The following is a 19,801-nucleotide window of genomic DNA, read 5'->3' as shown; positions in this document are numbered from 1 at the left end:
CATGCAGCAGCCATCACCAGGGCTGCGCATTCATTTCCTTCACATTTTCATGCAGACCATCTGTGCCACACAAGTGTTGTGTGTGTGTGTGCGCACAGAACTCCCCTCGCTTTGCACAAGATGCAAAGGCTGTCAGAGCAACTCTATATCGTTTATATGGTCACAGTGCCATTGCCAGGATTTAGGGGAGTAGGGATGGCCATCGTGGGGAAATCCAGCCCTTTTTTGAAATCTCATCAGATTTCCCCAGAGCCCCCAGCTCTGCTTTCATTTGTGACCTGAGCCAAGGGCTTTTCCCTGAAATCTGGGAACTCGATCAGGTTTTTCCCTTAAATTGCCATTTCCCCAACGTGGTGCCACTGGGCACCATTTGCAGAAATTCGATCCCCAACATGGTGCACATGGGTGCTATTTGTGCAAATTTCAAAAAGAAATTTGTGCAAATGTTCCCCCCACACCCCGTTTACAGAAAGTTTGCCAGCTGACCCAACTGACTGCGTGCCAAGCTGGGCCAGCTGACGTCTGGGGGGCAGAGCTGATGAAAGCTCGTCAAGTCCCACCCCCAAGTGGATTCCTCCGACATCCGTATTTGGGAGAGAGGGGAAATCAAGAGTAGGTGGAAATTGGCTGGCTCTGCAATTCTTGGCCACAGAAGGACGACTATGACACAGTCTCTCAGAAGGGTCATCTTTTCCTGCTGAAATAGAAATGGATGAGAGAACTGCAAGCCCGTTGACGCTGCCAATGGGAGCCAACACCCATAATATGCCCAGGTCATGATTCGGATGCTGCATTGGTTTGCAAAATGCAGTTTACCCCTGGAAGGAGGGTCTCCCACTTCTCTTGAGATCCGACTTCTTTTTCTGGCAGCATCCTGTATTCATTACTGGAAACCACCAAATCCCAATAACCCCCCAGCACTCATCAACATTATGGTTAAAGAAACCCTTCTGTGGCTCACTCCAGTTTTTCCACTTGGCAGTTTGGCTGTTTCAGTCCCTCACATAGCAGCTTCACCCCAGAGTCTTCCAGGCTGTTGTATTCCAGAGCCAGCTCTGTCAAGGCCTGACTGGTGCTAAGAACAAAGGAGAGATCCCTGCAACTGGCCGGGCCGAGCTCACATGTGGAGAGTCTGCAAGAGGGAAACAGACAGAGCAAGTGCAGCCACCGCTAGTGCGTTTCCCCATGCCCGCCCATGTCGTGAGATATAGTATTGTGACTTAACATGGAACAACAGTGTTTTTCTTCTAGCAAGAAGTTCCAGCAAGAAGTTTAATCCACTTCTTCCTGTTTACAGTCAGTGCCGCAGATGATGGATGCACGATGTAGGGAGGGCTGTCTGTCCAAATATCTGTACTGCACCTGAACTTAGCTGTGGTTGGGCATAAGATTTGAACTCAGATCTCTTGAGGCAGGGCCTAACTCTTAACATTATATTCAACGTAGCAAAATCTCACTCTCAAATCTCGGGATGGGTGAGAATTTCGTTCAGTTTGTTTTTTTGTAATAATCTATCTACCACAATTTGCACGTTTCTTTACAAACAGGAGAGAAAGAACTTGAGATAAAACAAATGCGAACGTGGGAGAAACCAAAACCGACTTTTAGTCCTTAGCTTTTAAGTCTAGGTTTGAGTCCCTGTGTGTTCAACCACGTTTGTGGCACTAAATTAGGGTTGTCGCCTCATTTTCCTGACAGTGTCTCACCTTTACAGCTAGATGGCAGGCAGGGACAACATGGTCCTCGCCATATTGGGAACAGCTGTACCTACTGAATTTGGCCTGTGCAGGTGGGTGGGAATTTCATTTTGGTTCATTATTTATTACACTTTACCAAAATTTATAAATTTCTTCATCTACCGAATAGAAAGAAATTGAGATTTGAAAAAACTGAATGCGGGAGAAAGCAAAACGGACAAGTACGCCCATCCCTACTCAGATCTCCACCAACTCCAAGCCTATCGCTCTCTTCTCTGGACCCAGAGGATTCTTCTAGATGTGTGAGAAATTGTTCTGCTTTATAGGGAATGGCTGACGAATCCCTGATATGAAGGGCTTAGACATTCATCCCAGCCTCCATGTGAGCTCACTGCACACATCAGCTATGGGGCGGAGGACGTACCTGTGACACGGGCATTCACATGTTCACCCTGATACTCAGTTTCAGGGGTTTCTGCCATCGCTTCAGGTTTAAGAGAAATGTCTTCCCGTGATTGTGAAAATCCCTTCAAGCGCAAGTAGGTGTGTACACCGAGACTTCCAAATAATACACAATGCCTTCACACAACTGCAGGCCTATGCAGTCCTAAGAAGAGGCACACAGTGGAGTTCACATGGAGAACAGTTTGAATGTCTGAACTGCCTTGAGTGTCAACCAAAGAGTGGTTTAATTCCTTTGCAGGCAACAGGGATTAATAGGCATTTGAGATAGGTCAGATTTTGATCCCACCCTGTCAGAAAGGCTCAGGGTGGGTTTTCCTGTGTTCTATCAAAGAAAGCAAGGTTTGCCTGTGTGTTATCAAAGTAAGCCACGCACCTCGAGCACCATTTTCTTGGTGGAAAGGTGGGATATAAATTGAACAAACTGAATAAATAAATAAGTGAAGCCATGATGCTACAGCGCTAAGCACTGACAGACCAAGCTACGTTCTCTGGACCTGTTGAACGCCAAACGGCTACTCTGGAGTAAGCTGTCTCAGGGTTTCAGCTGGAAGGAATTCAGCGCACACTTACCCTAAAGTTTGAAGCTTGCACTCTGGGTCTTTGAGTCCCTCACACAGAAGCTTCATTCCTGTGTCTCCCAGTTGGTTCCTTTCCAGGTTCAGCCTCATCAGTGTTTGGCTGGTGCTGAGGACTGTGGCAAGATCCTGACAAGCAGCAGCTGTGAGATCACATTCATCCAACCTACATGGGGAAAATGTGTGAAATTTATCGTGGATCCTTCTTGATCTGTCTGTCGAACCTGTCCTGCTCTTACACTCCCAGCTGCAGTCCAGATGAATTGCCTCCAGCCTGCAGTGTGGTACAGAGTGGACCGCTGTGGACATCTCCCTTTCCCCCAGTTGTCAAGGCTATAATCCCTCCCACTGGATCTGACATGGGAGAGTCCCTTCTGTGCCAGAATGCCATGACCTTTGGGCTGACAAAACCACCCCATGTCACATTTACCAGTAAAAAAAGCAGCTATTGGTGCCTATGGGAGTTTTATTTTCTATTGCCAATTGTAGCACCGGGGGGGCGGGGGGAGTGGATCTGTCAAGACTGGGGCTGGGGAGGAAAGCCTTAATCTCCCTTCCACACACATTGAGGTTTTGATGTATATCCCACTCACTCAAAGACTGGGTTTGCACAACATGCTAACCCACACTCAGTAGTTGAGTGTGGATTGTTGCTGAACCGTGGGTTGTTTGTTTCTTTTCTCTCAGATCACACTCACATGGGTCACCAGGGTTCTTGCAGTGGCTATTAAGGTGTAGCCTTTTTGTGTTGCTCATACATTTTCTGTACAATATTCCCCTGGGAGGTGATTCATGTTCAGTGAGGTCATGTGTGGATTTCCTGGAATCCTGCCATGACCTTTCTCCTGTGATCCTTAGGACTATGGTGTGCAGTAGGGCTGAAGGATTAGGAAGCAAGCTCTTCTTGTGATATTGAGCCACAGAAAAGGGGCTCCCAGAGGCATCCTCAATACGACAAAGTGCAGAGCTGGTTCTGGTCTGGGAAGTGTTGTATGAACATAGGAAATGAGGTCTCAGTTATGAATGAGGCCTCAGGATATACACCCATTTATTGACGCTATTGCCTGTGCATCCAGGCCAGGTTTTTGAGCATGAGGGGACAGCCACATTCCAAGTTTTCTTTGATGAAACTAATTATCTGGACCCATTTCGGGTCTGACAGACCTCTCATCAGCTTTTGAGGCCAATGACCATGATGTCCTTCTGGATCAGTGGACAGGGGGTGGGCGGGCACTGTCTTGTGCTGGTTCCAGATCTAGCTGGAGGGCAGATAGCAGGAAGTGATGCTTGGGGATAACTCTTCTCCTCCTCCTCAGGCTTTGCTCTGTGATGTTCCTCAAGGTTCCATCTTGTCCACCTGGATAGTGAGTTGTGGCCTCCGCTGTGTCCTTTCCCCAAGAAGACAGATCTGGCTACTGTCACACATGCCTGTGTCAGATTCTGTTGAGAGTGTTCAGTGCTGGCTCCAGCCTTTTGCGGAACCCTGGACAAGACACCTTCCATGGCCCCCTCCCTCAGGGAGTCCACCTTCTCACCGCCACTCTCACCAGCAGCTGTCGCTCCTCCTCCTCTGTCTCATCATTGCTACCCCTTGCTTGCTTGACCAGTAGACAGCCAGTGAGCAAGTAGTCAGTGGAATCTGGTGCTCCTCCTTCTCCAGAGCAAGAGGCAGGTGAACAAGCAGGTTGCCATGGGGAAGAGGAGGAGCAGCTCCAGGGGGTTCTTGTCAGTGGGCCCCTGCTGGGGTGTGGGCCCTTGGCAGGTGCCCAACCATGCTGCCCTTGACACCGGCTGTGAGAATACTGCCACATGCTCTATGTGTGGCTGATGGCGGCTGTTATTCAGAGCTCGTCATTCCAATGTTCAGTGACGGACGTGGGCTCCCAGGGTGTTTCTGAGCCTGTTCAAAGTGCTGGCTATTGCCTCTAAACGTCTGGGTCCTGGATACCCAAAAGACCATCTGCTCATCAGGAAGCAACTGTCCTTATCCATCAGAGGACAAGGGAAGTCACCTTGCGACTCACCCCAGGCTCTGCAGCTTGCAGTTTGAGTGTTTCAGCCCTTCACACAGCAGCTGAACTCCTTGCACTCCCAAGGAAGAATTACCACCCAGCTGGAGATCTGTCAGTGTCTGGCTGGTCGCGAGAACAAGGGAAAGGTCACTGCAGCAAGCCTGGGTCAGGTCACAGCTCCGCAGTCTGAAGGAAAAAGGGAGGTGTGATTGGACAACAGGACATGGAGATCCCATCTTGTGACGTCTCGCCACTCTTCCAAGTCTCATGAAAAAGAGGGTGTGATACAGAATAAGAGACCCTTGTATCATGATGCCCCCCACACCTAGAAGAAAATTGTGTCCAGTGTCAAAGGCAGAGTGCCTGTGAATACTATTTTCTGGGGAGCACAAGCAGAAGGGTGGTATTGCACTCATGTCCTTCTGGTGGGCTTCCCATGGGCATCTGGTTGGCCACTGTGGGAACAGAATGCTGGACTAAATAGGCGTTTGGTCTGATCCAGCACAGCTCTTCTTGTGTTCTCATGGTTTATCAAAGGATGAATACAAAAGCACTCTCCTGTTCATGCTTCCCAGCACCTGGTATTCAGAGGCAGACTGCCGCCAGTACTGGAAGCCGTCATGGCTAATAGCCATTGATAGCCTTCTCCAAGAATTGACTCTTCCCCTTTTGATGCCATCCAAGTCATCATGTGTCATTTGGCCTTGTGTGATTTTTTAAAAAAATGAATTAAAGGGGCGGGGGAGGATCAGGACCACGGCATGGGGATAGGGGGATTTTAACCCTTTCCTCCACAGTCCCTTTGGACCTGACAAATGCCCTAAGAGGAAAGCTTCCCCTGGCATGATGGAAACTTTTCTCCCCGAGCAAATAGCAGAGCAGGACCCTCTATTCGGATCAGGAGCATGATGGGGACAAAGGTTAAAGCCCCTCCCCCTTCAGCCATGACCTCCATCTGGTCCACTCCCTTTGTAACTGTTATTGATTTTAAAAAGTGCAATGACACATGAGCTAATGATCCCATCAATATCCATCTAGTTTGTCCCCAGTATTCCGATTGCTGGCCAGATATACAACCATTGTGATCCATCAGGAGTCACTGTAAAATCCTGTTGAATACCCTCTAAACAGTTCAATCAATCAATAAGAAGTCCCAAATCTTCGGCTTCTCTGCCGAGAGACAACAAGTGTTGCCACTGCTGTTCCTGTGGTGTCTTACTTGGTTCTCATCAGTCAAGAACAGCTATGATTTAATATGTTTGGAGTTTGTCTTGAAAATTGCTTTTATCATATTGCTTTTAATATTGGAAGCTGCTTTAAACTAAGAGATACAGGAAGATATGCACATATTGGGGAAAACTGCATACAAAATGCATACATTCAGGGAAATTCTGTACAAAAATAAATATGAATTTTTGTTCATTTTTTAAAAAAAATCAGACTGATGTAGAATTGAACAGAACAGGTTTATGATGGAAAAGATGTGAACCTGCCTGACACAGACCAGAAATAAACTGATTCGGCTATCCCTACCTACAGCATACATCTGGGAGATAAGCTTCAAGGGTCATTTCAGGTTCTAATGTAAAATTCTGAAAACTCTCCAACATGGTCCTTTGTCTAAGAGGGAGAGACCATCCTGTAATTGTTTTTCATGTTTTAAAAACATGATCACCTCACAGTGGTTTTCACAGCTGAAGAAAACTGATGTTATTCATCCTTAACATCCATACAGTCTGCTGGGATTGTTAAAACAGAGAGAGTTTCTTTTATGCTCACCCAAGTTTTTCTAGTTTGCAGTTTGGATGAATCAGGCCTTCACACAACAGCCTAATTCCTGGATCCTTTGGACCGGTCATCTGTAAGTCCAGTTCTACAAGCATCTGCTTTGTGGAGAGGACAGTGGAAAGATCTGCACAGCAACGGTCAGTGAGCTTACATCCATCAAGCCTGAGAAGTGGGACAAAAACAGTTCTACTGGCCCAGCTCTTTCTCTTAGTGCCCAGTGGTCAGATGCTCTTAAATGAGGCTGTTTCCTCTCTATAAAGGCCACCTGACTGCTTATCCGTCTTTATGCATCTATACCAGTTTCTCTCTCTCTCTCTTCTATATTTGTTCCTTAGGTGGTCCACATACACACAACAGTTTTTAATCTTCCCAATAAATTAGCAAACTTTTTTCTGAGATCACATCAATGTTCTGAGTAGAAAGGAAGTTGCCATAGACAAACATAAGACATTTTGAAAGCACTCTACAAACAAATTTACATTACAAAATGTAACCCAGATGTGCAGTATTGATATAACCAGCAACCAGCCTCTAATTCTGAACGGAAAACATGGGGAGGTGAGATGGGCATTCAAGTTAACACCTAATTTGGCCAACAGGGCCGTTCTGTGTTCATCCCGCTGGTCCTTCCTGGGGCCTTCCCTTTTCCCCTGTGACAGCCCACTATCTTTGATTGGCCTTGCTAGCCAAGCAAAACAAACAAACAAAAAAGCCTCGTGTTAGGACCTGGTTCAGCCTCGGACAGAAGTGCTCCATCAGCCATACTTTGAGGAAAGGCTGGTGGGGAGCTCAGTAGCCTGGCCAATCAGAGGCGAGATGCACTTGGAGGACAGGTCTACTCAGATCTACATGATCTGGACAGTACGACTCTTTATCTTCATGTGGTTCCCTGCCTTGAGCTTTTTTCTTTTTGGAAATGGATTTTTATTCTCTTGGCATATTTGGTCTACATGTTCATATGCTATGCGTTCTCTTGTTCACTTAACCAGTTGTGTATTTGTTGTTTTAAAGATCTGGATAAAGTTGTACCATCTCTCTCTATATATTAATATTAATGCAACTTATATTAAAAACACAGTACTGGAATGGCCAAGCTGCCATTTCACCAGGCCTCTCTGCAGGAAAGACTGGTGGAGAGCTTGCTGCTTTGCCTCTTCTGAGGGGATGCACATGGTATTGGGTGACTCAGCAACGATGCAACTGAATAGCTCAGCTCCCCTCCCCGCCATGGAGGTGGAAAGGGGGTGGGACCATCGCACAACTGCCAGGAAGATCCCCACCCACATGGGCAGCTCCAAGGTTGGGAGGAAGGCTAGTTGCTTGTCACACTCACTAGAGGGCACCGGCACACTCACCATGGCGAGTGAAGCTGTGGAAGTCAGACCCCTGCTGATTTTATCCATTATGTCTAAGACACAAAAATTATCCAGTCCCTGCAAACAGCATAGACAAGATCTCAAGCGTATGGAGGGAACTCTGATACACCTGAGTAACTTGGTGTGTGTTTCTTAAATTACATTTTCCCTAAAAAGGGCTGGATGCAACTCTCTATATATTGTCTATGATAGTTCTGCATTGCCGTCAGTTATTGACTGACGGCAATGACTTGGATTCCTGCACTGAGCAGAGGGTTGGACTCGATGGCCTTGTAGGCCCCTTCCAGCCCTACTATTCTATGATTCTATGACTGTTCCATATTACTAGCGCAATATGGACTATGAGATCTAAAACAGGCAGTCCTCTGGAGCATTCCACTTATTTCCACTTGTCAATCATTCCGCTCATCTCTGCTGGTAAAATAACTCAACCCCACACCACTATTACTGTGGAAATACTTGAAGCACAACATAACACAAAAGGGGATATTTGCATCCTTGTCAATAAACCAGACGTGTTCAGTAACAAGAAAAAAAAGAGCAGTTGTTGCTTACTCCAGTTTCTTTATTTTAATGTTTGGGTCCTTCAGTGCTTGACAGAGTAGGTAAATTGCTGAATGCTTCTGTGTCTCCTGATGTAGCCTAAAAAGATAGAAAATTTCACTCTGTTCTCTTTTCTCATATAACAGGAGCATCATGGACGACATGGGCTTATTGATTCGGCTAGTGTCCCTGTATATTGAGACAGCAAACAAGTCTTAATGCTAGTCTACACTGCACACTTTAAACTGGTTTGAAACAAGTGTAACTGTCACTGCTTCTTCCCCAAAACCACAAGGGCTTGTAGGTTGCAAGGATGCTGGGAATTCTTTGTTAGAGAGCCCTAGGCCTTCCACAGAACTACAGTTCCCAACATACCTTGGCTGATACTCCATTATGAGGGTTTAACTTGTTTGAAACTGGCTTACATTTGTAGTGTAGACATGCATTGGATCCATAAGAACATACAAAGAGCCATGATGGATCAAGGCTCCATCTAGTCCAGCATTCTGTTCACATAGAGTATGGTAGTCACATTTTGGTCCCATTGAAATCAATTGGGGTTCAGTTAGTCATGCCTAATTTGTCCCACTGATCTGAATGGGACTAAGCCTGGATCCAAACCTCTGTGTCAGGGGACAGGACCCTGCTTTGGCTATGTGTCATTGCTTGATCAAACACCTGGGTGACTTCCTATCTTCTCTGCACCCCTCCATTTTGTCATCCTGTCCCTCCACAGCTTCCTGACCATGCGCTGCCCAATCATGCAATGCTGCGAAGGCATGTGTATCAGGCAGATGTGAAGGACCCTCTGAAGAGAGATTTGCTCAAAGTGCTCAGGTTATATATGACAAGATAGGAAATGCAACTCTGTAGATAATGTGCAGGACTGAACCTCCAAAGAGCAACTAGAAGAATATTTTCTCTGAAAGATGGTGGCATTTGAAAGAGAAGCTGGCTCCACCATCACATTGTAAGTCTAAATAATAAAGAGACAATCATAGGGCAGAAAAGTTCTAGAAGGTTATCCAGTGCTCTCTATTGTCAGGGTCATTGGCCCAAAACCTCCCTCAAGCTTAACATAACCATAAGCCAGGTAAGGAGAGGAGGAGGATCAAGTAAGAATTGTAAGTAAGAGTAAGACTCTTGTGCTTTCATCATGGGAAAGAAGGAATTAGTAATACAAAATCTGCTAAGGGCTCAATCCTATGCATGTTTAGACAAAGGCCTACAACTCCCAGCATGCCCCAGCCAGCCATTTAAATATAAGGGTTCCAAAGTACTTACTGACAAGATGGACTGAAAAATGCTGGATGTACTTCTGCCTGATCTTCTTTTGATAGAAACAAACATCTATACAGGGAAAGGGTCTCCAGATTTAAACAGTTCTTTATGCAAAAAGAGAGAGCCAATTGGTCCATTTGAGTAAATGTCAACGCCTCCATGTTAAGGTTAGTCACATGATCTAGTGCACATTTAACAAATTCTTCTTCTTGGATCTCGTACAAATAATGAAAACGTTCCAGTTGATTGTAATTTGGATACTCGAACTTAATCTGTGTGTTCATTCTAAACCACTCCAGTAAGGTAACCTTAATTCTAGATGAAATTTTCCACTCAAATTGTTCTTTTAAGTATTTCATTATTTCTTTGTTTAAAAGTCCAAATATGAATTGTGCCGTTAAGGTTAAATCTCCTTGGGCTGAGCTACAGCTTTCTAGCAACATCTTGATGTCTTCCTTAGTACTCTGAGAATCTCCAGATACATCTTCAAAAACATAGAGCAGAGCTGCAAAGAACTCCTGCACACTGAGGTGGATGAAGCTGTAGATGCCTTCACAACCCGGGGCCTTCTGGAAAAGAGCCTTATGCAGAGCAGGAGGGAGAGACGCCAGCTGACCTAAGCTTCGCTTCTCCGTTTCTTCTTCCTTAAGCGAGGTTTTCTTTCTCCAGACTCCATCAGCAGCCAATGAGCAAAGGCCTCCCAGATTCTGCTGCTCTGAACTACTGCGAAGAGACTCCGTCAAATGGGAGAGATATAGTGCATACACTGCAGTGAGTTTTTCAGACAGTGGTACGGGATCTTCCTTGCCCCTGTCTAGCTGCTGTTTCATCACAGTGCAGATGATCCAGCATCCACTGGGGAGAAAGGACAGGGCAAAGAGTGCTTCATTCCTTTTAACGGAACTCAGAGCCTGTGTTGCTAATTCTTTATCTCCAAAGAACTTGAGGAAATATTCTTCTTTGCCCTGCTCGGAAAAACCCAGAAGCCTCACATAGCGTGGGGTCTGCAAACAATTCTCAAGGCATCCCAGAGCAGATGGCCTGGTAGCGATGATCAAGCAGGACTCAGGAAGAACATTTCTGCAAAACAAACCACTGAGAAGGACTCTCACTGGCTTCCTCTCGCAGGGATCGGTGCTCAGGTTGTCTTCTTCTTGCTCCATGGTGAAACCCAGTTCCTCAAAGCCATCCATTATGAAGAGGCATTTGCCAGGATTCACTAGGAGTTCTTCCACTGCTTCTCTTGGTGTCAGCTCAGGCTCATTATTTAGAACCAAGTCAGCCAAGTTAGCCTGCCCTGTGATGAGACTCATTTGCCTGCAGCTTATGTAGAAAACATAATCAAATCTTTCCGGAAAGAGTCTTCCAGTTGCCCAGTCTAGGATGACCTTTCTTGCCATCGTGGTTTTCCCCACCCCAGCCACTCCCAAGAGCACAACTGTCTGTGCTCTGTCATTGTCAGCATCAAATAGGGCATCTATGGCGAGAGCAGCCATTTGCTCTGACAGGGCCCCTGTATGTCTCCATGGCCGGTTCAATATTTCACGCTCTCCTTCCCTTTCAGTTGCAGTGATCAGTTTCGTGTATTTTCCATTGACGGGCACATGGACCTCGTGGCCAGATTCCCCATCTTCTGGTGTTCCGTATTTCTTGCTAATATGTTCCCTGTATTTTGCCCTGTAATCTATTCAAACAGTATTCATTGTTAAGCATTCTAGATTAGTTTAAAAAGAAAATCCAGAAGCATCATATATTGCAGCAAGTAATTAAGCTATCAATATACTTGTCATGCGCTTTCTAAGTATCATTGGCACAGTAATGCAAAAGCAGGGTGAATTCACACACTGCGTTTTCCAGTCTTGGGACCCTCCTTCACAAGTAATTCCTATGCCTATAATGGGAAAATGTAATGTGTGAATTGATACACAGGGAGAGCTGTTTCACACTTGCTGGTGTGCATGTGGTACAGCTCTCTAACAAGACTATACCACCTCAGCCTTTACACATGCTTGCTTGTTTGCTAGTGTCCCCAGGTTACCGTTAGAAAGCTTTGAAAGAAAGAAGAGAGCAAACAGATCATATCAAGTCAGAAACAGCATGCTTGAATCAAGTCTGAGACCCACTCTGTAGTGGGCTATCAAGCTACAGCAGCAGTTGGGAACCGCAGACCATGGGCCAAATCCAGCCCACCTGGGGTCCAATTCCACCCTCTGGAGATGGACATGACCCCTTATGATCCCTTCCCCTGGCCCCACCCTCTTTCCCCTGTAGCAGCCATATCGGGGGTCAGACTAAGTAGCCTCATGCTTCATGTTCTTGCTGAGCTCTTGCTCTCTGAAATATATGTTTGTAAGCTGACGAGACACAGGAATTTCTTATCTTGTCAACAAAGGCTAAGGTCATAGAAATGTATATCATGTTCTCTGCTGTTCTCTGCTATTCTCTGCTTATCATGGCTACCCTATAACCCATTTCTTGTATTATAAACAATGGTGCTAGGAGAGGAAATGTTGAGGACTGCAACCCCACACAGGAGGGAGAGGAGGAGCCGTTTCCTATGTGTCACAATATCTATAAAAACAATGTGCTGATGTAAATAGGGGCTTTTGGCTCTTTGGAAATTATTCCAGCCTTAAGCCCGCGCGTTAAATAAAGAAACTCTTTTTCCTTCACTCCGTGGTCTCTCTGACTCTGAGTTCTGCAACATAAATGGTGCCGTGACTCGGATGTGGCAGGCTCTGAGACAGAGAGGTGGCAGTTGCCTGCTCTTAATCGCCGCACCAGGAAGGAGAGCTCGGCACATGCCTCCCTTTCTTGGCGCCACCGACCTTTTTGTCGGGTGAACGGGAGAAAGCCTGTGCCGGGACCACCCAAATGGCAGCGAGCAGCAAGAGAACCTTGGGAAGCGGAGGAAGGAACTTGAGCCCTGCCCATACTGCAGCTGCAATTGAGTTGAAACCCACATTGGAAGCCTTCAGGAGAAAGGCAAGTATATGGAATAAAAAGAGGGCCCCGCCTTCAGGAGAAAGGCCACTGGGCAGAAAAAAAGAGGGCCCCGCCTTATGAAGAAGGTCAGTGTTAGTATACGTATACAAAAGGTGACCCACCTGATTGGGGGTGGAAGGGGGGACTTGATCACTCCCCCGAGCAGGCACTAATACTCAGCAAGGCGCTGAGGAAACTGCTTCGCTCTAGTGGAAAAGTGGAAAAGTGGGTGGCAGGGACATATGAATGAAGTGGTGAAATTGATGGTTGTGTGAGTGGCTACTGCGGTTTCTGTTGCATACCGTTGACCGTCCAGGTGCCCAGGCCAGTAGCAAAGTGCATGGTGTGAAATTCCTCTCATGTCGGCCAGTGAGACCCCTTACTCGCTGACCAATCCCCTTCCCTCTTTGTGTCCGTCTTCATCTTAGGAGGGAGGCTATGAGAGGTGGGGGAAGCAAGACTTGCACCCCCTTGAGATGTATGTTAAAAAAAAAAAAAAGGAAAAAGATTTTTTTTAAAAGGATTCAGAATAGAGAGGAAACAGCAAAAAAGCTCAAGGTCGAGCTGAGAGAAAAAAAGAACAAGATCTGAGGCTGTTAATTAGAGAAATGTTGCAGGACAGCCTGGCTTTTAACGAAGCGTGGGAGTGTGAGGCCGAAGAAGTAGCTGTTAGCCTAGCACGCCGACGGGGGGGGGGGGGGAGGAAAATTGCCCACAACGTTCTGAGTTGTGCAACATCATCACCTCGCCTAATTGAGATGAAATCCCTAAGAAATGGAAACTGAAAATGAAGACCCAGAAGATGAAGGTGCAAAATGGAGAATAAAGGTGAAGAATCAGCCCCCAGGGCACAGGCTAGACCCCTCTTCGAGTGGAAAGTGTGCCATAAGACTGTCCCAAGGCAGAATAAAGCGGAAAGACCACAATGAAGATCTCTGTCAAGGTAGCCGTGTTTAGCTTTGAACTGTCCTAGAATTTCGTAGAGCCTGTAGACCATCAGCTATATGATTTCTGAAGAGCGTAACCATTAAGCTTTTGCCGTGGGATTCCCTGCAATGAAGAAATCTCACTGATTTAAGTGTCCAGTGTTAGACTGCCTGAGTGTGTGTGCTGAAGAGACCGAGAAACCAGACAGCATGTTCCTGGCCAAGCCAAAATCACGCTACTACCATGCTCCTGGAAGCTGCAATAAACTGTGTAAGCTGGGAGACCCAACCTGATTGAAAAGAAAAGTAGATATTAGAGTAACTGTCTTAAAAAACAGTGAGATCTCTGTAGCTGGCTGGCTGACGCTGTCAGTAATGTTACAACTTTAAATTAAGACTGTTTTCCTGTTTGAGACCCCAGCAAAGAAAGCTGACCCGAGTTATTTGTTGCCGGTGCCTAAGCAAAGATTTAGCTGCCCTGTACCTCATCATGTCCTGTTTTGAGCTTGGGATTTACAAATACAAACTGTGAAGCTTGCCTTTGAAGTCCTGCAAATCACCCCACCGCCTCCCCGAAGAAGATTAATGGCTGCCTGAAAAATGCAAGTATAAGGCGATGCCCATCACCCCCCAGCGTCCTGAGTTTCGGCACTTTGCTTTCGTGTACCAAGTTGAAGGGGAAGAGAAGAAAAGAGGTGTGTGTGTGATATTGTAAATCCCTGGCTAGCTTGTCTAGTGATAGATAGCCCCGAGAGCTTCCCCCCCCCCAATTGCTGGATCTGCTCCATCATGCCTTACCATGCAAAAAGTGTTTTCCATTCATTGTGTTAAAAATTGCAGAAAAAGTTTGTTGTGTATATTTTATGATTTCTTAAATATCATAAAATATATGTAATATTTGCAGATTAGTGTTAGTTGCAACTCCAAATGATACTGAGTGTGGTTCCCAATGGATGACAAGAGAAAAGACAAAGACAAGTAGAGAAAGACAGAGACAAGTAGAAAAGACAGAAATAGAGAAAGTGGCAGACAGGTAGAGAAGGGGGGGGGAGAAGAAGAAAGAGAAGGCAAGAGGCAAAGAGAAAAAAACATTTGTAGAGAAGAAAGGTAGCCATAGTTGCCCCCAGGGTGAATTGGAAGCAGCTGATTGTGCCTAGAGCTTATTACCTGGGGTAAAGTAGCCACAATAATGTAATAGTTCTTTAAGATGAGAAAATGTAACTAGAAGAAGAAGAAGAGCCTATCCTAAATGTGCGTCATTGGGACTAGTGTAGGGCAGAAAGGTTTAAGTGAGTGAGTTTAACTTGAAAAAGACAAATGAAGAGACAAGGCTGGTGCATGAAGAGGAGAGTTTTATGTAAAAAGTTTGAAACATGATCTGCAATACAGGCAGATCAGCAAGAAAAAGAAAGCAAAAGAAAGAGAGAGATTTCTCTTCCCATACTAATGACTGAAAGTGTTATCAAGCACTCTGCCTGGGAAGCGAAGTTTGTTTACAGGAAGCTGTGCCTGAGAACCAAACACTTCTAGCCTATGCTAAAAATGCTTGCTAGTGTTGTGCTGCCTCATGTATGGTATAAAACCCATTTAGCCCAATAGCTCGTGGTTCAGAGAAGCTGTCTGATCCAACCATTAGGTACACCTGTGTGCTGTAAGTTACCCAATAAAGTCTGCTTGTAAGTAACACCCCCCCCCCTGCTGGAATCCCAAAACACAAGCGGGGCTAGAGCGCCTCACCCAGTATCAAACCCTGCTGTTAGAAGCCATGAAGGCAGGTATGAAGAAGTCAGTTAATATGACCAAAGTGTCTAAAGTGCTGCAAGGTGCCACCGAGGCCCCAGAGCGTACTTACAGCGTCTTTTAGTTTAGATGCCTATCGCCAGTATATCCCCCTCGACCCAGAGGCCCAAGAAGACGTGGACGAAAAAATAGAAGAAGACCCAACAGAGGCACAGTGTGCCTAGTGTGGACAAGATAGACATTGGTGGCATGAATGCCCAAATAAAACAAATCAAATACACAAAGGAGAAAACCAAAGAGGCCAGAATGGGCGAGAGAAGAGACAGCTTGGTTGGCAACCAAACTAGCAAAAGCAGGGGTCTATAAAAATGTATAAAGAAGCCCCCTTCATTAAAGTGGCTAAAGCCAAAAGTCTTAAATAAGACAAACCGGGCCCCCTTAATCTCAGCCCCGAGAAGCCCCTAGTCACTGCCACTGTGAGGGGCCGTAACATTGACTTCATGATTGACACTGGAGTGGCATCAAGAGCAAGCAAACATTAACCTTGAACAAGAAGTCCAAACACTGGGCAAAGTTCTTCAAGCCCAGCCTCGCTTTGTCTTAGAAAATAAGCCCCCAATTCCCATCACAGAAGTTCATCCTTTCCAGCCAGGAAATGAAGTATGAGTTAAAGAGTGGAAAAATAACCCTTTAACTCCCAAATGGAGAAGACCAAAAACTGTTATACTTTCCACCCCCACAGCTGTGAAAGTAGCTGGAGTTAAACCCTGGATACATTGGACATGAGTCAAAAAAGCAAAAAGGAAAGTGGACTGTAGCTGAAAATCCTTTAAAAATCATTCTGAAAAAGCAGTAAGAAAACTCAGGCCAAACCTTACTGTGGGCACACCGGGAGACTGTCCGTCCTGCATACGGTCAGACCTGCAACTGGAGAATTGAAGAAGGGGACTAGACCCTACTGCAGCTTGCCAGGTAAATAGCTGCCCAGCGTACGGTCAGATCCCAAAGAAGATCAAACATGCATGTTGTAGTGTTAGTAGTGTTGCATTGTGTTTCCTTAATAAGGTGCGAAAAAGGGGGTCTGCCCCTAGAGAGGGAAATCTGCCCCAGCGATTCGCTGATAATTACTGGCTTCACCTGGCTAACATCACGAGAGTAAAACATTTTTGTTTGCCAAGAGATATACCCGCAAACAGGCTTTTTTAATCTTTTTCTCCTCCATCATTTAATTTGACTAATAATAGTAATGCTGTAGATGTTCAAATCAATAATCTGCATGTATAATATAGTAGCTAACATAACAATGGGACAAAACAATTAGCTAAATTGGTTAACCCCTTGGCTTCCAGATCTTAGCTGGCTTAAGGCATTGTTCATCCTAATTCTACCAGTGTTGATCATAGAGATACTGTTATGCCTTTGCATTCCTTGTCTTATGCGTTGTTTAACCAATCAGTTTTATGTCTCGTCTAGTAAAACTGCCGCCCTCTACGCTCTAATAGCCCAACAGGAGGTTAAGTGATATGTATGTCATAAAAAGTTTTGTATTGTGCTTTGCAGACTATTATGAGCATTTGCTTATCAGAAATGCTATAATTGTAATGAAATTATGCATTTAAGGGGGGAATGTAGCAGCCATATCGGGGGTCAGACTAAGTTGTCTCATGCTTCATGTTCTTGCTGAGCTCTTGCTCTCTGAAATATATGTTTGTAAGCTGACGAGACACAGGAATTTCTTACCTTGTCAACAAAGGCTAAGGTCATAGAAATGTATATCATGTTCTCTGCTGTTCTCTGCTTATCATGGCTACCCTATAACCCATTTCTTGTATTATAAACAATGGTGCTAGGAGAGGAAATGTTGAGGACTGCAACCCCACACGGGAGGGAGAGGAGGAGCCGTTTCCTATGTGTCACAATATCTATAAAAACAATGTGCTGATGTAAATAGGGGCTTTGGGCTCTTTGGAAATGATTCCAGCCTTAAGCCCGCGCGTTAAATAAAGAAACTCTTTTTCCTTCACTCCGTGGTCTCTCTGACTCTGAGTTCTGCAACACCCCCAGCCACCTTTTGTTTGGTGGCTCCATGGCTTATGTACAGCTTCCCACCACCCCCCATTCCAAACGGTTAAAATCCCTCTCCTAAGGCTCCGTTACTGAAGCTGAAGCTACAATAGGCTGGTATTTTGTCTCCATCCCTTTTGCCTTTGGGCCCACCCCTTTTCCTTCAGCTCCACCCTCCCCTGCAATGCCTGGAGAACTTCTCTGAAATTGAATTCAGCCCTCGAGTTGAAAGGGGTTGATTCGCACATCGCTTCTACCATGAGTGGAGTTGCCATGGGGGTGGGGGGTGCCCTTTCTCAGCTCAGGATGAAGGATCCCGGGGGAGATTTTCACATCAATGGAATGAGAAACGCGTTGGAGTATTAGCTAGATTTTCATGGAATCGGCTTTGGTCTGTCAGGGATACATGAATAGGGATGTACGAAACACTTACCTGGCTCTGCACTGGGGCATCCGCGGTGGGGGGGAGGCGCTCCGTCCCTCCCCCCGGAATCCTCCCCGGCCGGCTCCGTTCTGCAGCAGGTCCGCAGAGCCACTGGCTGGGGCCAGCCGCAGCCAGAGTTCCGGCCGCGGCTGGGCTGCTGCAGCTGCAAATGGCGGCCGTCGTAGCGGCCGCCATTTGCGTCCTTCCAGGCTGCCATGATAGGCTACGTAAGTATTTACATATCCTATCACAACAAAGAGTAGGGACGCAAACAGCAGCCGCTACGCCGTTTGCGCCCCTGCTCTTTGCCATGATAGGCTACATAAATACTTACGTAGCCTATCACGGCAGCCTGGAAGAACACAAATGGCGGCCGCTACGACGGCCTCCATTTGCGACCGCAGCAACCGGCCAAGAGACCAGCCGCCACCGCCCCCCCAGGTAAGCTTCGTCCTGGGGGGATTCCGCAGGGTGGTGAGGGGTGGGAGGCTGTTCCACCATGGGTTTCAGGGGGCCGAATGCCAGTGCATTCAGCCTCACTGAGATCCGTGGTGGAATTCTCCACCATCCCTACACACGAAGCAAGAAAAGCCAAGCGTAGCGTACCTTTAAAATCCACTTTTTGTGGGTCACCCAGCACTTGAAAGCCACATACATCTGGGTGGGGTGGGGGGAGTAAAACTGAACATCATCAGACTGGCAGGGGCTGCTCAATCAATGAAGGAGGCTTATTTCTCACTCCTGACTATGCTTCCCACTGCTACTACATTATTATGAATGGAGAGTAACTAATTCACAATTCTGAAGGCTACAAAGTACAAACAGTGCTAAAAAGGCAGGCTAGATACTTGCTCCCCATGAGAACACCCCACCAATGCAAATAAGCCTCATTCCAGCAAACAGTCAGGGAATTAATCCTCCCTTTCCCGAATGTGCGCAGTTTTCAATGAAGAATCCAAAATCCCTGATTCTCCAGTGCAGAATCTGAAGGCTCCCCCTGAGAGCCCCCCCCCATTTCACCTAATTCCAGCAAACTGTCATGGAGCTATTGCTTCCACCCCCACCCTGCTTTCTCCTTCTCTGGGCACTTTCTCCCTGCTTGCAGTTACAGGCTCCCGAGCCCTTGTCAGATCGCTACTGTGATAAAGTTATTTTAACATCAGAGAAGCGACTTTACATAACATCAAAGAAGTGACTTTCCACAATATTGGAATCACAATTTAGCACAACAATGGAGAAGCGAAGTAACACAAACATAATGGAAGTGCATCATCATGGAGGCTAATTACTCCCACTGGCGAAATGAGAGTGCAAGGTGATTCTGAAGGCTTGGAAGAGCGCTCTAGGGCTTTGATGTGTTGGCAAGGCAGGTGAGTTACTTTAGTTACCTAGGTTATGGAGGGCACAGCCTCGTGAAAGAGACACCCCTAGGATCATACCCAATTTAAAGCAGAAGGATGGGCACACAGCAGCTGAACCACAGAGGAGCTGAATTAAAGAAAACAATGGAGTGAAACTACTCTGCAAAAATGTGGCTTCCCCACAGGTAAACTCCAGGGTGGCTGCAAAGTGGCCATGATTTATAACCCCATGCTTACCTGGCAGCATTGCTGACATTTCTGGACTTGAAAGATATAACAAAAATCCACAGGGCTCATTCCTATGGGATTCGGAAGTAAACTGTCTTCAGGAAGCTGAACTACACTACGGATTCTTTTTGGTTTTTCCCAGTTTCCAAATTTTAAAAAAAAATTACCTACTGCTAGAAATAATTTCTTCTTCCCAGTTTCAAACTAAATATTCAAGGCAGTCTTTCCACAAGGAGATCTATGATGACAATGCAACCAGCCCTTGTAGAGTCAACATGAAGTCTGAACGGTCTCTTTGTTGACGATGACACCACTGAGCAATACGGAAGTTTCTTC

The 19,801-nt window shown here is 46.1% G+C and overlaps 1 protein-coding gene across 3 annotated transcripts in view; it reads right to left on the bottom strand.

Annotated features, from left to right (window-relative positions):
• Positions 1 to 19,801, bottom strand: part of LOC146357897 (NACHT, LRR and PYD domains-containing protein 12-like) — a 33,706-nt gene extending 13,905 nt beyond the window's left edge. For 2 of the 3 annotated variants that reach the window (XM_084844840.1, XM_084845628.1), the window contains exons 1-7: positions 19,475 to 19,763; positions 9,741 to 11,421; positions 8,469 to 8,555; positions 6,529 to 6,699; positions 4,762 to 4,935; positions 2,733 to 2,903; positions 962 to 1,132 (exon numbers count right to left, since the gene is read on the bottom strand). In XM_084844840.1, the coding sequence (XP_084700966.1) occupies positions 962 to 1,132; positions 2,733 to 2,903; positions 4,762 to 4,935; positions 6,529 to 6,699; positions 8,469 to 8,555; positions 9,741 to 11,421; positions 19,475 to 19,493 (2,474 nt within the window). In that variant the 5' untranslated portion in view covers positions 19,494 to 19,763. Of the gene's footprint in view, positions 1 to 961; positions 1,133 to 2,732; positions 2,904 to 4,761; positions 4,936 to 6,528; positions 6,700 to 8,468; positions 8,556 to 9,740; positions 11,422 to 19,474 lie in introns of all 3 variants that reach the window. The other variant, XM_084846477.1, reaches the window with a different exon arrangement.

This window comes from Heloderma suspectum, chromosome 1, assembly GCF_057233095.1.
Source record: "Heloderma suspectum isolate Gila_16-S chromosome 1, 16-S_ref, whole genome shotgun sequence".
NCBI lineage: Eukaryota > Metazoa > Chordata > Lepidosauria > Squamata > Helodermatidae > Heloderma > Heloderma suspectum.
This window is presented reverse-complemented; position numbering and strand designations above follow the sequence as displayed.